We start from the raw sequence: 15,984 nt of genomic DNA on the forward strand, positions 1-15,984 counted from the left end.
TTGTGATTGTATGGAGTGTATAACAACGAAGTTTGTGTTAGTGGAGTTGTGATGAATACTCACAGCTATATGTACACTATCGCCCATCTGCTCGACTGATATAAGTAGAACTTACACGAATACAACAAGGATGCACCTTCACCACGTTTAATCCACGATGCGAAAAGACTAGTGTACCCTATCATTATGGAGCCTTTTCCCTACATGCAATCTTTTGCTTTTGATACTACACTCCAGCCCATGAGAGAAACAACACAAACGAGAACAAGGGTATATCCAGGCCGAGACATTTCCAAATCCAATGCATGCCAAATTTTTCCTTTCCGCCACTCCGACCTAATCCCAGCCTCACGTATCCCACGTCCCCCTCTCCCTCACGCGTCTCGCATCCCTCCTCACACCCGCATTCGCACCCGCACCCGCACCCCTCCCCCCATCCCTCGCCCCAAACTCCTCGTCTTCAAAATTCATAACCCGATACCCATCCCCCAGCACCGTACTCTCCCTCCCTTCCCTCCACGTCCCCAACCCGCCATCCCCATCCATCCGTCTATCCCTATTACTCTCACTATACCCCGGCGGAACCGGCCACTGCATCTCTCCCTCCCCATCTCCCTCGTTCTCGCCCGCACCAAACGGATAGTGGCCTATGTCTGTTGTCAAACTAGCTGTATGACTACGCGAGTTGGCGTGCAGGGATAAGGGCGGTGGGAGGAGAGAAGCTTGTTGGCGGTCTATGAAGTCGTTGGTGTGGTGGCTGGGGGTTGAGTAGTCGGAGTCTGTGAGGAGGAATGTGGCGTCTAGGCGGGAGGTGCTTCGTTGGGAGGGGTGGGTGCGGTCGCGGTCGTGGTCGCGGGAACGGGGGCGGGTGTTGGCGTGGGAGGTTGGGAGAGGGGGGAGGGCGAGGGAGTCTAGGCGGGGTGGGGAGTAGGTGTCGTTCCTGTTGATGTTGGTGATGTGGTTGTTGTTGACTTGATCCCGAGCCGCCCTCGGGCCAAAAGTCTCGCCTTGTAATCGCGGTTTGCGGTCATGGAATTCATCCTGGATGACCTTCTCGTTTTCGCGGCGCCGTTCAAATTCTTGCCTGAAATGCACGCCTGCGTTGTGGGACAGGGAGAGGTTATTAATCTTCTCGCCGAGACGACGAATGTCGTTTTGCATCAACGTTGCGCCATCGAGATTATGCGACACCGCAGTCGGAGGCGGCGGCGGAAGAGCGTGTTGAGGCGGTGGACTGGGGAAGTTATGCGCGGATATCTCCGCACGCCGTGCTTCTTGGTGATCGTGGTTGTTCGTACGCTCGTTCGCGTTGGTTGATGTGGCCTCGAGTTCTACGGGTGCGGACTGCGCGGGCATGGGGTCCCAGGCGCGCTGCCAGCACCAGGATCGTTGTTGACGGGCCTCTAGGTGCTCGATTTGACCGTTGCTTACCCACTCGGGCATGCGTTTTAGATCGGTGTTGAGGAAGGAGCGGACGCCGTCGGTGTGTCTGAGACCCTGGACGTCGACGGAAAGGGTAGAGAGAACTTGGAGGATGCCATAGAGGAGGACCCAGCGTCCGAGACGGGCTTCGCGTGGTGACATGTGTTTCAGGTCGGTGGTGAGCTCAAACTGTTCAAATTTGTCGATAAGTGTGGATCCTGTCGAATGTCAGTACGTGTCATTAATATGGCAGTCGTGTATCAATTACCGTTGAAGTTGACATCTAGCTTCTCAATGTTTGTCGCATCGCTGAAGATAATGGAAAGCTGTAATTGCGCTTTCGCATCTTTCGTGGCATCCTTGGGTTTGTCCTTCTTCAGCGATGAAAAGAAGCTCTTCTTCTCCTTGTCTTTGCTCGTCTTCGGTACCTCTCTTGGAAGCAGCGGATACGGATGCGGGATGTGTGCATACCCATTCTTAGCATCGTAGGTGACCAGCATATCCGTCATTCCCAGCTCTGGCAAGTCTGCTCTGAAGCTGTCATTCTTCCTATGGGCCATTTCCCACTTACGGGAGGCCCGCTCTTCTCGAGGATTCCATATCACCTCCCTATCGACGAAGTAATCATACAGCGAACCAAAGTCTTCTTGCATAGCGTTTACAACCTTGCGATTAAGCCATGTCTTGTCGGAAGTCGGCGGCCAGTTACCGTAGATGCGTGTGAAATGCCCAATAAGGAACTGGCGAAACGATTGATAGCTTTGATAGACTGGACTGTTCGCGGTCTTCAACTTGTCCTCCCAAAGATCACCGAAATCAAATGTGGACAGCTTCTCCTCGGCTTCCATGACGCGCAACTGCAGTGTCTTGGCAGCCAGTCCAAGATTCCGCCTTGTGACTACTGACAGGCGCTTGAAATCTGGATGATCCTCAATTTCCTGCGTCATGACACCAGCCAGGTGAACAAAGCTTTCGAGGTAGCCCTGTCGCCACTTCACGCTGTCCTGTTCTGCCCAAGCCAGAAGCCCAAGAGCTCGTCGAATGTTGTTGCGCAGGTCGTCGATTCCGTATCGACCGAGGTATTCTACAATCATCTGCACGCTTCGTTCCCTGGCTGTCATTCCAGATCGTGTGTCCGTGTCGAGATCATACATGACGTGTATTTGAGGTTGCAGCGTACTCAGCATATCGAACACGTCCGATCCAACTATGGGTTTGCCGTGCAGCATGGCCAGGAAATTACGAATGGCGACATGATGCAGTCTTTGTGCCTGTGGCGTCTTCACGTTGTCAGGCGCAGTAAACCATATCTCATGGGTTGGATTGCGTTGGAAGCCCTGCTGGAAAGGAGGCGGTGAGTTTGGTTGGCGTCCATGAGAGGCCTCGGATGGATGGTAAGCCCTAGAAGTAGCCCGAGAATCTATGCTGGTATGTGACTGATCGATGTCGAAGGGCGGTGGAGACCGTCCACCGGGTGATGTGGGCCCTAGCATTCGTCGTTGTGCTGGCTGTGGGAAATTCGGCGAGAAAGGCTGAGATGGTGAACTTGCATTTTCCGAGAGAGCCCAGTCATCCACGTCGTTATCATCGATGAGACTATACAGCAGGGCATTGCTCAGCCAGGTGGATCCCGAGTTTTGCAGGACATCTAAATCTGCCCGAATTGAGGGGATTGGGTGGTCCTCGTCTACTTCCTCTTTGAAGTATATGAGTACACTGCCGTGTTGCATATCTTCGTCATAGCTAAACCCGGCGTATGGACGCATTTCTTCTCTTCCGTCGGTCCATATCTTGAAGTTCAACCATGTTTTCTGGTCAGGCGGAAGAGCGTAGGAACCCGCTGACGACTCAGATCTGAAGACGGGAGGGCCAGGTGACGGCGCGACGGTCTTCTTGATCGGCACTCCTCCACCTCTACCACGAGGCGCCTTTGTGTCTTTGCCCTTTGCCTGATATTTTATCTTCTCTTTGCCTTTCGAAGAAGTGTCTGAGACTGACTCTGCCTTCGACGATTTCGTTGGTGGAGGTCGGGATCCAGAGGAGACGTCAGACGGAAGGGTGGCTAGTCGCGGCCTGCTACCATTTCCGCCATCGTGCGTAGAACTACTCCGAGATGTCGTATGGCTGTTGTTGCTGGATACTGTGAAGGAGCGTGTCATGCCACTTCTCGGATTGCTGGGGTTTGGTGACGGACGCCATTCCGCAAACCCATCTCGGCTTTCCTGTGTGGCTTCTGGCACCTTTCCTTTTACAGCAATTTTCTTTTCCTTTTTCTCAACTTCTTTCTGTTGTACCTTGCGACTACGAGCGCCTCGTGCTGACATGTCCTCTTGAAGTCGATAGCAAAATTTCGATCGGTGACAGGCTGGATGACTTGTTCAGACAGTGTCGTTTGATATTTCCAATACACCCAAGGTTCTATCAGTTCCTGGCATGGGCTTCGAAAGATTAAGAGATACGTCGGGAGGCAGTGGAAATTGGCTTGGAGTATGCTGGGGTTCGCTCCCTCGTATATTCGGATGAATGCTATTTTTGCCGCGTGAATCCAGACACGGAAAGAACGAGATGCGCCGGCTGAGAACGTGGTCGTACTTGATTAGAAAATGACGGCTGAAAGAGTGTGCAATGGCATCAAAATGTACGGAATCGAATTGGCAAGAAATTCCACACACGCGTAGGAAAACGCGAGGGGTAAAAAGGGTGACAGCTATGCGGTACGGAGTTGTATATATTGAACCTATTCTCGAAAACCCATGTCCGCTCGTCCCGCCGTACAGGATGTGGAGCACAGGGCAGTAAGCAGTGATCGAAAGCGGTCTGGCTGCTGATAAGGAACGCATCCTACCGAGTTGCTGCAGGTTAATCCGCGAAGCGAACAGCCCAGCACAATGGCAGTCCCTATTGCGGACGAGGTGCATCGTGCGTGTGGAGAGACCAATAGCGACCCCAGTGTAATGGCTTGGATGGCAGACAATGGCAGTCTGTGATAAGTCCGGCTGATTCTTGTGCTTCTGGGCGGTCAGCACATCCCATCACCATGCAGGCAGGAAATGAAAAACAATCCTTAGGCGCAGGCGAGGATGCAAAGGAAGAGCGGCACAGGCGAGCGGCGTGAGATTTGAACGTCTAGGTGGTCCGCGGTGCTGCTCCATAACGTCCGGATTCACGCAAGGTATCCCTTGTGTTTGGGGCGCTCGGCCCACGGCGCTGGGTGATGAGCGCAAAGACGTTTGGTCGGGTCGAATCTCAGGTGATTGCTGGCTGTCAACGGCCGCTTGCTCGGCGGTTCTGCCCAGCGTCCACGAATAACGTCGACGCCCATGTGCCGTCTAGGCTGAGGGAAGCGGGTTGGGCGCCGACAGCTGTCTAGGCCCACTCTCAGCTGCGGCGTGTGTTGTTGTGGTTCCACGCGAAGCAGCTAATGCGCATCGAGCAGCGAGCAGCGAAAATCAAAGCATGGCAGGATGCGAACATATTCTAGTACTCCGGAGTAGTCTGAAAACCAGTTCTACCGCCGGCGCATGGCGTGTTTGAGGTGTCGTCGTAGGATGCGGTGTTTTGGTGTTGTGGTTGGCTCGAAATGAGGAAGGCACGATCCAGCCACACAGTACCAGCCTCCCCCGCCTTCACCAATACCCACCACCCGAGCAGACATCCCACTTTAAAGTATACATCCCGGTTTCCGTCGACTATACGTCACTCCGCAACACCGCGACCGTTCTGCAACCCGATCGCAAAGCAAGACGCATCCTGGTCTGTTGTCGCTGCAGGATCTTAAAAGCGCGCTGCCCTGCATTTCCTCAGCGCCTTGTCGTCGTCTTGCATCTCTCACTTGGTCGCATCGCACCTGCCTCGCTACACGGCATCAACCAACCGTGGTTCAGCTGACAGCCCCGACCAAAGCAAACTCGTCTTCCCACGAAGCATCTGCGGTTCCTGTCAACTGCCATCATGTCGTTCTCCGGACTATCCTTCATCTTTTGGCGCATCTTCCAGATCATCACCCTCATACCTGCGCTGGGTATGCTGGCGTGGTTCGTCGATTGGTACAACAGCCGCAACCTGCTCACACCCACGTCCATCCTCGTTCTCTTCATCGTATCCGTCCTCGGCGCAGTATGGGCCCTAGGCACCCTCTTCATTTACACGCGCGCAAAGCACTCGGCCAAATTCGTTGCCTTTATCGACCTTCTCTTCATGGGCGCCTTCATCGGAGCCGTCTACGCTCTGCGCGGCATTGCCGATGCTGACTGCACCAACTGGCGTCGAAGTGGTTCTTACAGTACCGACTTGGGTCTTTTCACCGTCAGTGGTACTGGATTCGGCGTCGACACCAACCGTCAATGCGCCATGCTCAAGGCTTCGTGGGCGTTCGGTATCATGTAAGTTCTACTTTTCGAAATTGTAACCGTCCCCGAAGCTAACGTCTGCGCAGGAACATCATCTTCTTCTTCATCACATCTATCCTGGCCCTCCTTGTGCACCGCCACCACCGCAACGACCGTGTCGTCGTTAAGCGCGAAGTCCACCGATCGCGTCACGGCCACCACTCCCGCAGCCCCCGCGCGAGCCACAGCCGGAGCCGCCGCAGCTACGTCTAAGAAGACGACGAGAGATGTATGATGAGGATTATCACGGGTACTGGAGTTGGGGTTTGGGAACATCTGGCAAAAAGGCCATGGTCAGATCTTTACGAATTTCTTTGGACATATTCCCCCTTTGATTTTTGGTAATTGGGACGCTGGGATGCAAGCAACGTGGTCACGAAGTTTGTTACGAGGATATATCCTGGGATGTTTATGTAGATTAGCACGAATTTTGTAGATAATTGCTTCATTTTGGCCTTGGGTCGCGAGCGAATCCATGCTCTGAACTACAGCGAAATGAAATGTCAACAACCACTTCCAACAACAATGTTTAGCTCACAACAACAATTTTGCTGCCCAATGTGCGATGACAAGCAGGCTGACCATGTTGCGTAGTCTCTTGTACCAGGATGTCCGCTATCCACTATTGGTGACGTTGACTCGCATCGCCTTGGTTCTTGCACCCCTCCAGTCCAACCCTCGTGTCAGCGCACTAACGCATTCGACCAATTCCCGTCCGTCAAACGCGAAATACATGGTAATTGGGTTTGATATTTCTACAGATGCGTCGCGCGTTACTCCATGCAAGCCCTCATATATGCGATCCGACCCCATCATGATACTGGTACAATGCAGTCTTACAGTCCATAACCACCCCGTCTCTCTACCACACCCTGCACAGCGCCATGCCACCCAACTGCCGCTCCACACATTCCCTCGCCTCCAATATCCCCCGATCCGTCGTGACGAACATGCACTCTCCTGGCCTTGTCAAGCCCTTCACATAGCTCGACTCTCTTGTCCGCGTAATCTTAGCCAGATCCTCGCTCGTCAGCCATATCCTCCGTGTGGGCTTGGATATCAGCTTCATATTCTTCAGCACAGGCTCGTTCTGCCAGTACTTCAGGCCGAGCCATAACCGTCTCCGCGCGGGGTTCTGGGGTACGTGTATGTCGTGGACTTGTTCGGCGCCGAGGGGTGACTTTTGTTTTGTGCCGGCGGGGGCGTCGATGGGATAGGCGAGCCAGGGCTCTTCTGCGAGCTTCTGTGCCATTTGCTCGTGTTGCTCGGGGTCTTGCTGCGTTTGGAGGAGGAAGGGCTTGGGTGGTGTGGGCCCGCCGAGGGTGACGGAGGAGAGGAAGCCTTCGCGCTGGAGGCCGAGTGCGATGTTGACGTGCATCTTGGAGACGGGTATTGACGTCAGTCCGAGCCGGGCTTTGGATGCATTCTGCATGTGCGAGCAGACGTGGGCGAGGTTGACGAGAGACATGTTGGCGGGTGTGGACGTGGGGATTTGCCCTCGCTGGGCTGCGGCGGTGGGCGAGCGCGATGCGGTTCGGATGCAGAGCAATTGATTATGCGATAGTGGGTGTCGACAGCGAGGCTCGATGCAGGTCAATTGCGCGTCGTCGGCGGCGGATGCTCGTGCTTGACGATGCTCGATGCAGCAAATTTCTGGATTGGCTCGGAGGTCCGCAAGTCACGGGTGGAGCAGAGCTGCCCGCTGCCCATTCGGCAGAGCTTGGGCCGGCGCCTACTAAACAAGACACTACCGCGGGCGCTTCGAGCACGACGCAAATAGAAGAACGCGCAGCTGTTGGCTGCACCCGTGGGGAGCTGAGATGACAGCCTTGCGACCCTATATATGTCACAGTTCTCTTGATGCTGCTGCGAGCGTGCTGACTTCCGTCTTACTTTACTACAGCTACTCCTAGTACTCCACATCTTGGCCTGGATATATCTGGGACGCCTGATAGACTGCCATCTTACACTAACACCATGCCTCCGCAGCAGGGAGAGGTATCTCTCTTGACGCTGTGAGTAGTGGTAGCTTTGTATATCTCGATCCTATACTGACTGTGAATAGCTTCGCAGACGTCCACTACTACATCTCCCCGCCTAGCCAGGTCCCCCCGCACCACCGCTTCGACAAGAGCTCCTATGTCTACCTCTACCACAACCCTATGCGCCAGAGTGGGCGCATAGAAGTCGCGAACCATGCGGGCACTCCCAACCAGGATGCCTTTTCCGGCCGTGAGTGCTGACACATTTCCCCATCACACACGAGCTGACATGCTGTATAGAGCTGGACACAGTCAAGATCGAGCACACATACAAACACCCATGTCTGTTCACTCTCACAGTCGACGCGTTTCGGAGTCACAATGGCAGCGCGAGCCCCCACCAAGACACGTCGCAATGGCATCTCCCCACACCCGATCCCTCGAACCAGGGCAAATACATGTATAGGCTGCACACGGTAGACTTGTACTTCTGGACGCCGGAAGACGCGAGCCTGTTCCTCGACTCTATCAGGAGAGTGCTGCAACCACACCAAATGCAGATTGTGCGCAACCCCAATGCCACACCAACACACTCGGAACACAAGAACGATGCCCTGAGCCCAGTCATCGCAAGGCTGGAAAGCGCCGCCATATCACATACAAGCCGTACCCCGAGTGTCAGCACAACCCAGTCGTTCCCCGGCCCTCCCACAGCACCTGCCCCTACATCACCTCCTCCCAGCGAGCAGCCACCCAACTACGCTCCAATGGCATACAACCCGGCTGCTCCAGCCGCGCCTGAGCCAATTGCTCATCGCGAAAAGACACCACCACCACCAGACGCGAATGATGGTACGGGGCTTGGATCTGCCGCTGTTCATGATCAACACGCGGCGCAATACGGCAACCCGCTACAAGCTTCGTTCGCGCCTCAACCGACATCAGGGGCATACTTCCCAGGACCACCAGCACCCGGCCAGGGCTTCACAGGCCCACCAAGTGCATCGCAAAGTCCGCCGTCCTTCGCACCCCCTCCGTCTGCCCCTCCACCAGGCCAATACAACGGCACCCCACCACCCCCAGCCATGAAGCGAACATCCACAGCACCAGTCCACCAATACGCCAACTACCCATCCTCGCCTGGCTTCCCTCCTGCCCCCCAATCCCCTCCCGCGCATTCTGCATTACCATCTCCCGGCTTCCCTCCCCAGCAATACCAGCCAATGGCTTCTCCTGGCTTTGCGCAATACCAGTACGGTAGCACAGGAACTCCACCACAGGGTCAGAACCTGCATCAGCAGCTATACAGACCGACGGAGAACGAAGCCGCAGTGCAAGACCACGAGAATCCTAATGCCCCTCAACGCAACTCCAACATCGGAAAGCGGGTAGATAAAGTGGAGAAAGGGATTGGCAGTTTCTTGAAAAAGTTGGATAAGAAGTTTTAGTTTATCATGTCATTGAAAGCGCACCCAGGTTCTTGTATCTATTGTATTCCATCTTGGAGTTGAATTAGCCAGCGTCGACTTCCATTCAAGTCATTTACTCCAAAAAATATACTGTATAACCATTTTCGAAATTTTGTTCACGACCGTTATTGCGACCGCCGTTTGTCTGTCTGTGGCTCTGTGCCACGGCGCTGTAGATCAAACATGTGAATGCGATCATCCTGCAGGAGGATGCGCCAATCAGGAGCCGGCGCTAGTGGGGACCTTGAATCTGGGAGATGGCGCCTAAGAATAGCAGCAGGTTTTGGAGATGACATGAGGCTTGCTTTTGGCGTCTGCCGCTGGCTGATTGTCATCTTGCATATACAGCATTGTTGAGGTGTAAAGGAGGAATTGCTAGAGTACTGCCATGCTGCATCGTCCTGCATCCCACTGCAATCCTTCCATCTTCCACTTCGTCGTGCCACAGCCCCTGGTCACAGCTCCATCATCCCGGCAACCGCATCAACACTCAGCCAGGTTGCCAAGACCAACTTCCGGGCGCAGACCTAGCCAGACCATTACTCGCGGCTCTCCCCCATTGTTGTTCGGCCATTCCGTAGTCGCCAAACTATACACCCATTAACCCCCAATATCCTAACCGCATCCACGACATCGCTTCCCGCCGCTTGTTCTTAACGTTTTGCCTTAACCTTCGCACGACACAACGGTTCGACAGCTCCCTAGTGCCAAACAGAACCAAGAAGGCGGGCCTTTGGCAGCCTGGGCGATCCACACTTCTCCAAACAAGTGATCTCATTGTGAAAACAAGACTCCGGTGACATTTGACGTTTGGACGGGCCCGGTGCATGGTTGTTTGGGTGCCATGTTGTTACCCGCGCGGCATGCAAGGGACGGCGCCCTCGAGAGGAGAGAAGTCTCCAAGCAGGGCAGGACCTTTGTCGTAGTAAGTTTACGCCATCGCTCTACCACACTCTACCACACACTGGCTAACCCTGCATTGCCCAGGTCGGAATCATCGCCGTCGCCATCTTCGCCATCCTCATAATCACATACTTCTCAACCCTCAAGTTCCGCGCCCCGTACCGCGCCGCAAAGAAAGCACAACAGTCGTCCGCCGACAAACTCCCCTCGTTATTCTCGTGGAAAGCGTTCCGCAAGCGCCCGCGCCGAAATGACTACTCGACCAGTCTGCAGGATACCGAGTACCGGGGGAGCACAAGCAGGGCGAGTGGTGAGATGAGCGGAGCAGCAGCAGGAGATCCGGAAAGGCAAATAAACAGCACAACCGGTGCCGGCGTCGACAGAAACACATCCGTCCGCAGCGTCATGACCCTTCCCGCCTACTCGTCTGCCGCACGAGAGAACGAGCGCGTCCTCGCCCGCGAAGGCGAACGCGGCGGCGTAGACACAGTCCTCGAACTCCCCGAAACCATCGACGAAGAAGAGCGCCAACGGGAAGAAGAAATGGAATCCCTCTATCAAATCCGACTCGCCCGCCGCATCGAAGCCACCGACCGCGAAGCCCGGCGTCAAGCCCGACGAGAAGCCCGCGCTCGCGGCGACGTCCAAGCCCTAGCTGATATACGGCGCCGCGCAGAAGAAGCAGCCGACCTCTCCGTTTCACAAATGCTCATCGCAGAGCACCAAGCGCGGACCCGGTCGAGAGACAGACGCGTGAGCGCTGTTGCGTATGGCGACTTAGGCGTCGCGCGCCACGACGGCACACGCCTCCGAGCCAACTCCTCCGAAAGCGACAACAGACCCCTCCTCGACTCCGCCGCCTCCTTCTCCGGCCAATCCCGCGGCCGTGACGCCCACGCCCGCGGCCTCTCCGTCACTTCTCTCACCCAATCCGTTGAATCCCGCGGGTCCGACGACTACGACTTTGCGGATGCGTCGCGCTCGAATTCGCATTCTACTGCTGGGCCTAGTCCTGGTCCCAGTCCAAATACCGAGGGGTTTGAGGTTGTGAGTTTGAATCCGGAGAGGAGTTATAGTGGGAGTGGGAGTGGAAGTGGAAGTGGAGTTGGCGGGAGTGGTGGGCCTGTACCAGGGGAAGATGCGCCTGCGTATGAAGATCCTCCGAATTACGAAAGTCCGATTAATACGAGGGCGCCGCAGTTACCGGCGCTGAATCTGAATCTTGAGAGACTGCCTAGTATACGCGTTACGACGGGCGAGACGCCTGTGGAGGGCAGGGTGGGCTCGCCGTTGAGGTAATGAAAAGACATTTGTTCGTTTCGCAATCTTTTTCTCGCATTTGGAACATTTTCCTCGGAATCAGCGTTTCAGTCTTCATCCGTTCAACGAAGGTTATGAAGTGGCGTCAAAGGGAAAGGAGCATATGTATACATAGATAGGTGGTGTGCTCGGGCTGGTCAATGTTTAATCGTATTACATCACAAGTTGGTGCGGTGTTGGTCTTGATGTTCATGGGGTTGAGGCGGTGGGAGAGGTGAAGTAGAGTGTGAGGAGATGCGAAGGCAACAGCATGATGTAAAGCCAGTACATGAGCGGCGAAATTCAGATGGCTCAGCGTGCAGACAGGAAAGAGTTGAAGATTGAAGGTACGCTATGGGTGCGAGGGTATTGAAGGGCGCAAGGGACGTAGACGCGATGCTCACATGCACGCAGGTGGGAAGCATTCCACCATCCTTCACTGCTGGTGGGCGTACACGTGATTATTGAAAGAGAGGGTTCTGAGCGGAATTTGGGTCGTTGGGGGAGATGGAAACGAATACTCACATGCACTCAGGTAGGAAGCTATGGTCCAAACTGGGCATATGCGGGTGACTGGGCTGAAGAGGGTCTTAAGTCGCATCTGAGTTGGTGGGGAGAGGAAGATGGACACCCTTACGCATACAGGTAGGAATTCATGGTCTTTCACTACTGGTGGTGTGTAAATCGAAAGAGGAGGGTCCGAGCGGTGTGGTCGACTGTGTTTTCTTCAGTTCTACTTTCGGCTCCAGGCTTTATCCACGCCGCTCTTCTGCCAGTCTCAACGCCGCTACCAAAAGTATAGCGATCAACTACCGCGAGCGACCACTGGCTTCAACTTTCAACTTTAAGGCGGTTGCTTTCGTAATTGCAGACTCTCCACTCGACCTCTGTTCATACCACTGTTCTTCCACCACCTCAACGAAGTCGGCCCAACAGTATACAATATGTCCCTCCAGAAGCTATCGACGGAGCTTGATGGCCAAATCGCCAGCTGCCTCGTCGGCGACACTAAGGCTCTCAGCGCCTTCTCCAAGACGAACAAATACTACCGAGGCATTGCTGAGCCATATCTCTATACGAATATCGAAGTGTATGAATCTGACCTTGAAAGACCACTGCGACTGCTCTTCACGTTGTTAGACCGCAAGGAACTCGCCCTTCACATCAAGAGCTTGAGCTACATACCAGCCCAGCATTGGTCCTCTCACGACGCCGACATAAAGCCGCCGACGAGGAAGAAGCTCCAATATGATGTATGGAATTACACGCACGCGATACAAGAGGTGCTGGATGAAGTTCTCTCTCCAGAATGCGGGTTCTCGGAATTCCTCTCAGCAAAACTGACCTTGTATTGTGATATTCTGACGGCTCCCATGAATCACTATACAGCCAGCAATCAGATTTTCACGCTCATTCTGTTTATGGCGCAGAAGGTCCAGTATCTAGAACTTGGTTCCAAAGAACCACCTACACATGTGTTACGCCTTCTTTGGGCACCTTGGAGTGACGGCAAAGGCCCCTTCCAGAACGTTCAACATCTCGTCCACAACGCCGGTCTTTCTCTGATGCCTTCCATCGTGGTATTGCCAACCCTACGAACATTAGAGTACAACGTCGGGTATTTCGATGTCGAAGCACGAGCGACTTCATCCATGTTCGCTTATCCATCCCCTATGCCTGCGCAACCCGTCCTCCGCCGAATTCGATTTACGACAACTAGAAACATCACTCCTGCTATAATCCAGAACATGGTCAGCAACCCAGCAATGGCCAACCTCCGAGAACTCGTAGTCGATGACTGCGGACGCAGCAGACGCAATCTGCCTCTCGCTTTGCGTGGCGACAACCTAGCCGAACTCCTGCGAAGCCTAGAGAAACACACCCCACTCCTAGAACTACTCCAGTGGTCAAATCAGAAGTCTGACCGACAAGAAGGCCACCCAAGTTTCGATACGTTCAAAGATCTCACAAACCTCCGCCAGTTACACATCGATTTCGACCTCCTCGTCCCCAAAAGCGACACCAACTCCACCAACTTGAAGTGTCTATCCAACCCTCACGCCGTCTTCCCCGCGAGCTTGGAAGATCTGACGTTGGACTGCGTCGATATCGACAAGCTCCACCATCTCGTCACCACATTCCACGACACCATTGAAGAAAGCGACGACATGAGCGAAACTGAAGCACTCCAAATCTGCCTCGCTTCTCTAGCCGCCATGTTCCCTCCGCTAAGACGCCTCGCTCTTGTTGTGATCATGGAGATGGATAACCCGAGGGAAGATGCACCCCGCCTGTATGAATTGGATCCGACGGATGTCACCTTCTTCCGGTATGCGGCGGATGAGCTTGAGAAGCTGGGTGTTACACTCGAGATCTGGAGGAAAGAAGGGTATTACGAGAAGGAGAAGAAGTTGCTGGTGAAGAAGGGGTGGACGGCGCCGTTGCCGCATTCGGTGGTGAAGGCTGTACAGAAAAGGGCTAGGGGTTGGCGGAATGGTTACGCTGATCTCAGGGTTTACGGAGCATAGGTCGGGAGGGTGAAGGAGATGTAGTTGAGTGCTTGCCTACCTCTGGAGTATACATTACCTTAAATATAGATCAGTTGATGATTCATAGTCAGTCTCGATCTCGGCCTTCTTGATGAGCCAGAGTTCTCCAGAGGCATCGACTTGGAGCGCACGGAATACGGGGAGACTGTATGTCCGATTTACATTGGTCCTCGAGGTAGCCTATGGCATGACGCGGCATGGCCTGAATTCGCCTCGCTTACTCATTTGCTACTTTGTAAGCCTGTTTGGTCCGATGGATTCCGCAAGAGACCCAATGATGTTGACTACGAAGCCCCTCAACTGCAACAATGGGCGTCTCTGCTACGATCTATTCGTCTCACCGCGGTAGAGATCGTACTGGAACACCGAAAGATATTCGTCGACCGCCATGACGAGCTCGATGAGCACATCAAAGCGGATGCAGACGTCAAATGCCCTCCAGATATACGATTTCGCCAAGACGTTGTGAAGCAAGCTTTCACCGAAGACTGGCCAAATCTCAAAACGCTAATCTTTCGTGGCATGAGCTCTTCCAAAGGCGACTACTGGCCTGAACCTGGACCAAATGAGTCTCTAAGAAAGTATACGACAAAGCTGTTACCAGGAGTTCAGGTGAAACAGATCTTGGGCAACTACATGTTCTTCGACACTGAACGTGGCACAATTCTCAACCAACATGGCGCCGACGGACTGAAAGTGCACCTCGAGTTCGATGGAAAATACGCTCTTGACGTAATGTGGGATAGTAGCAATTTCATGGAGAGTGACGAGTACGAGTTGAGAGAAAATTCCATAGACTACTTGTACCACTTGTCAACGCGCGAATAGGGAGAATATGTATCACTTTACTGCATTCACAGAGTTCTATAGTCATAGATAAGTAGTTTAGAAGACGATGTATACCTCAAGTCCCAATATGCAGTTTAGTTTCTTTAATACGAGCGTCCATGTAGGCGGCATGCGACAAGATTTCTACGACTATGAACCCTATCCATGTAGACGTTAGTACCGAAACCCCCCTACTTTATCATCGATCTAGCATGAATTCCAACAGATACAGGCTCCTCAGTGGACAACCGCGTACCCACAAAAGAGTAGCACAAGCAAAGTGCAAGTGAAAACCACACAGCACTTGCCGCTTCCGAGTGACCGTCAGTGCGTTTCGCAGGCATCGCTCCATATCCAGAACAATAGTGACCGAATGAATCACATGCTAGCTGGTCCTGACGCTGGGTCTGGTCTTCCAGCAATACCGCAGCCTCTGGAACCCACCTCCACCCATCCACTGCCACGCTCAACAATTCGATCGCGAATTCGCGAGCTTCGAAAAGTCTCCAAGCAACGACGTCTCGCCATACCTACGGCTGCTAGTTATACTGTCATGTCTCAGTTACCGTCCACGCCTGCGACGCTACCGCGCCCACCGAAGCGCGCGCACGAAGAGGAGTTAGTTGGGTCGATCAAACGACAACGCCAGTATGAACTTTGGACGCCGCCTGAAGATTCCAGCCATGTCCACGATTGCTACACACAAACACCCTCGCTTTACATTCCACGACCCCCGTCGTCACCTCTTGTCCATCCTCCGTACTTAAGCCCGCCGCATACTCATCCATCGGTCCCACTGAACCCACGGGGATTCAACCCAGGATATACGCCTTCCCAGAACGGCTTATATACTCCCACGTTAGGGTATATACATGGCAACAACCAGCATTGTGGTGTCAGCCCCCCGTCACGGCCTCCGACAACTCCACAGATGGGGTTTGGGAATCTATACCAGGTCTATGGATCTCACGTGAACCGACACCCTGCGCTAGCAATACAGCCTGACTACGCGTGGGGACTACATCGACCCCAGACTGCGCGCGGGTACGAACGACAACAAGCCACGCTGCCTACAACAGTTCAACAGTCTGCACCAACGCTACAGCCTGAGTGTGCGCCGAGACTTCATGTACCCCAGACTACG

General features: G+C 54.0%; 6 protein-coding genes across 6 annotated transcripts; 4 read left to right on the forward strand and 2 right to left on the reverse strand.

Moving 5' to 3' along the window:
• Nucleotides 1-348: 348 nt before the first annotated feature.
• On the reverse strand, nt 349-3,581 carry J4E84_011015 (uncharacterized protein; the record flags this gene model as incomplete). The annotated part of the gene is made up of 2 exons (XM_049393570.1): nt 349-1,640; nt 1,691-3,581. The coding sequence occupies 2 exons, from the start codon at nt 3,579-3,581 to the stop codon at nt 349-351; spliced, it is 3,183 nt and encodes a 1,060-aa protein (XP_049238702.1).
• A 1,792-nt stretch (nt 3,582-5,373) lies between these two features.
• J4E84_011016 (uncharacterized protein) lies at nt 5,374-6,023 on the forward strand (the record flags this gene model as incomplete). Its single annotated transcript, XM_049393571.1, has 2 exons — nt 5,374-5,804; nt 5,858-6,023. The coding sequence occupies 2 exons, from the start codon at nt 5,374-5,376 to the stop codon at nt 6,021-6,023; spliced, it is 597 nt and encodes a 198-aa protein (XP_049238703.1).
• Nucleotides 6,024-6,672: 649 nt separating this feature from the next.
• On the reverse strand, nt 6,673-7,278 carry J4E84_011017 (uncharacterized protein; the record flags this gene model as incomplete). Its single annotated transcript, XM_049393572.1, has 1 exon — nt 6,673-7,278. One exon carries the CDS (start codon nt 7,276-7,278, stop codon nt 6,673-6,675), a length of 606 nt encoding a protein of 201 aa, XP_049238704.1.
• A 509-nt stretch (nt 7,279-7,787) lies between these two features.
• Nucleotides 7,788-9,240, forward strand: J4E84_011018 (uncharacterized protein; the record flags this gene model as incomplete). Its single annotated transcript, XM_049393573.1, has 3 exons — nt 7,788-7,825; nt 7,876-8,042; nt 8,093-9,240. The coding sequence occupies 3 exons, from the start codon at nt 7,788-7,790 to the stop codon at nt 9,238-9,240; spliced, it is 1,353 nt and encodes a 450-aa protein (XP_049238705.1).
• Nucleotides 9,241-10,105: 865 nt separating this feature from the next.
• On the forward strand, nt 10,106-11,463 carry J4E84_011019 (uncharacterized protein; the record flags this gene model as incomplete). Its single annotated transcript, XM_049393574.1, has 2 exons — nt 10,106-10,186; nt 10,249-11,463. The coding sequence occupies 2 exons, from the start codon at nt 10,106-10,108 to the stop codon at nt 11,461-11,463; spliced, it is 1,296 nt and encodes a 431-aa protein (XP_049238706.1).
• Nucleotides 11,464-12,407: 944 nt separating this feature from the next.
• On the forward strand, nt 12,408-14,840 carry J4E84_011020 (uncharacterized protein; the record flags this gene model as incomplete). Its single annotated transcript, XM_049393575.1, has 2 exons — nt 12,408-13,928; nt 14,253-14,840. 2 exons carry the CDS (start codon nt 12,408-12,410, stop codon nt 14,838-14,840), a joined length of 2,109 nt encoding a protein of 702 aa, XP_049238707.1.
• Nucleotides 14,841-15,984: the final 1,144 nt, after the last annotated feature.

The sequence above is a fragment of the Alternaria hordeiaustralica genome, assembly GCF_023758085.1.
Source record: "Alternaria hordeiaustralica strain BMP 2776 chromosome Unknown scaffold_52, whole genome shotgun sequence".
NCBI classification, from domain to species: Eukaryota; Fungi; Ascomycota; class Dothideomycetes; order Pleosporales; family Pleosporaceae; genus Alternaria; species Alternaria hordeiaustralica.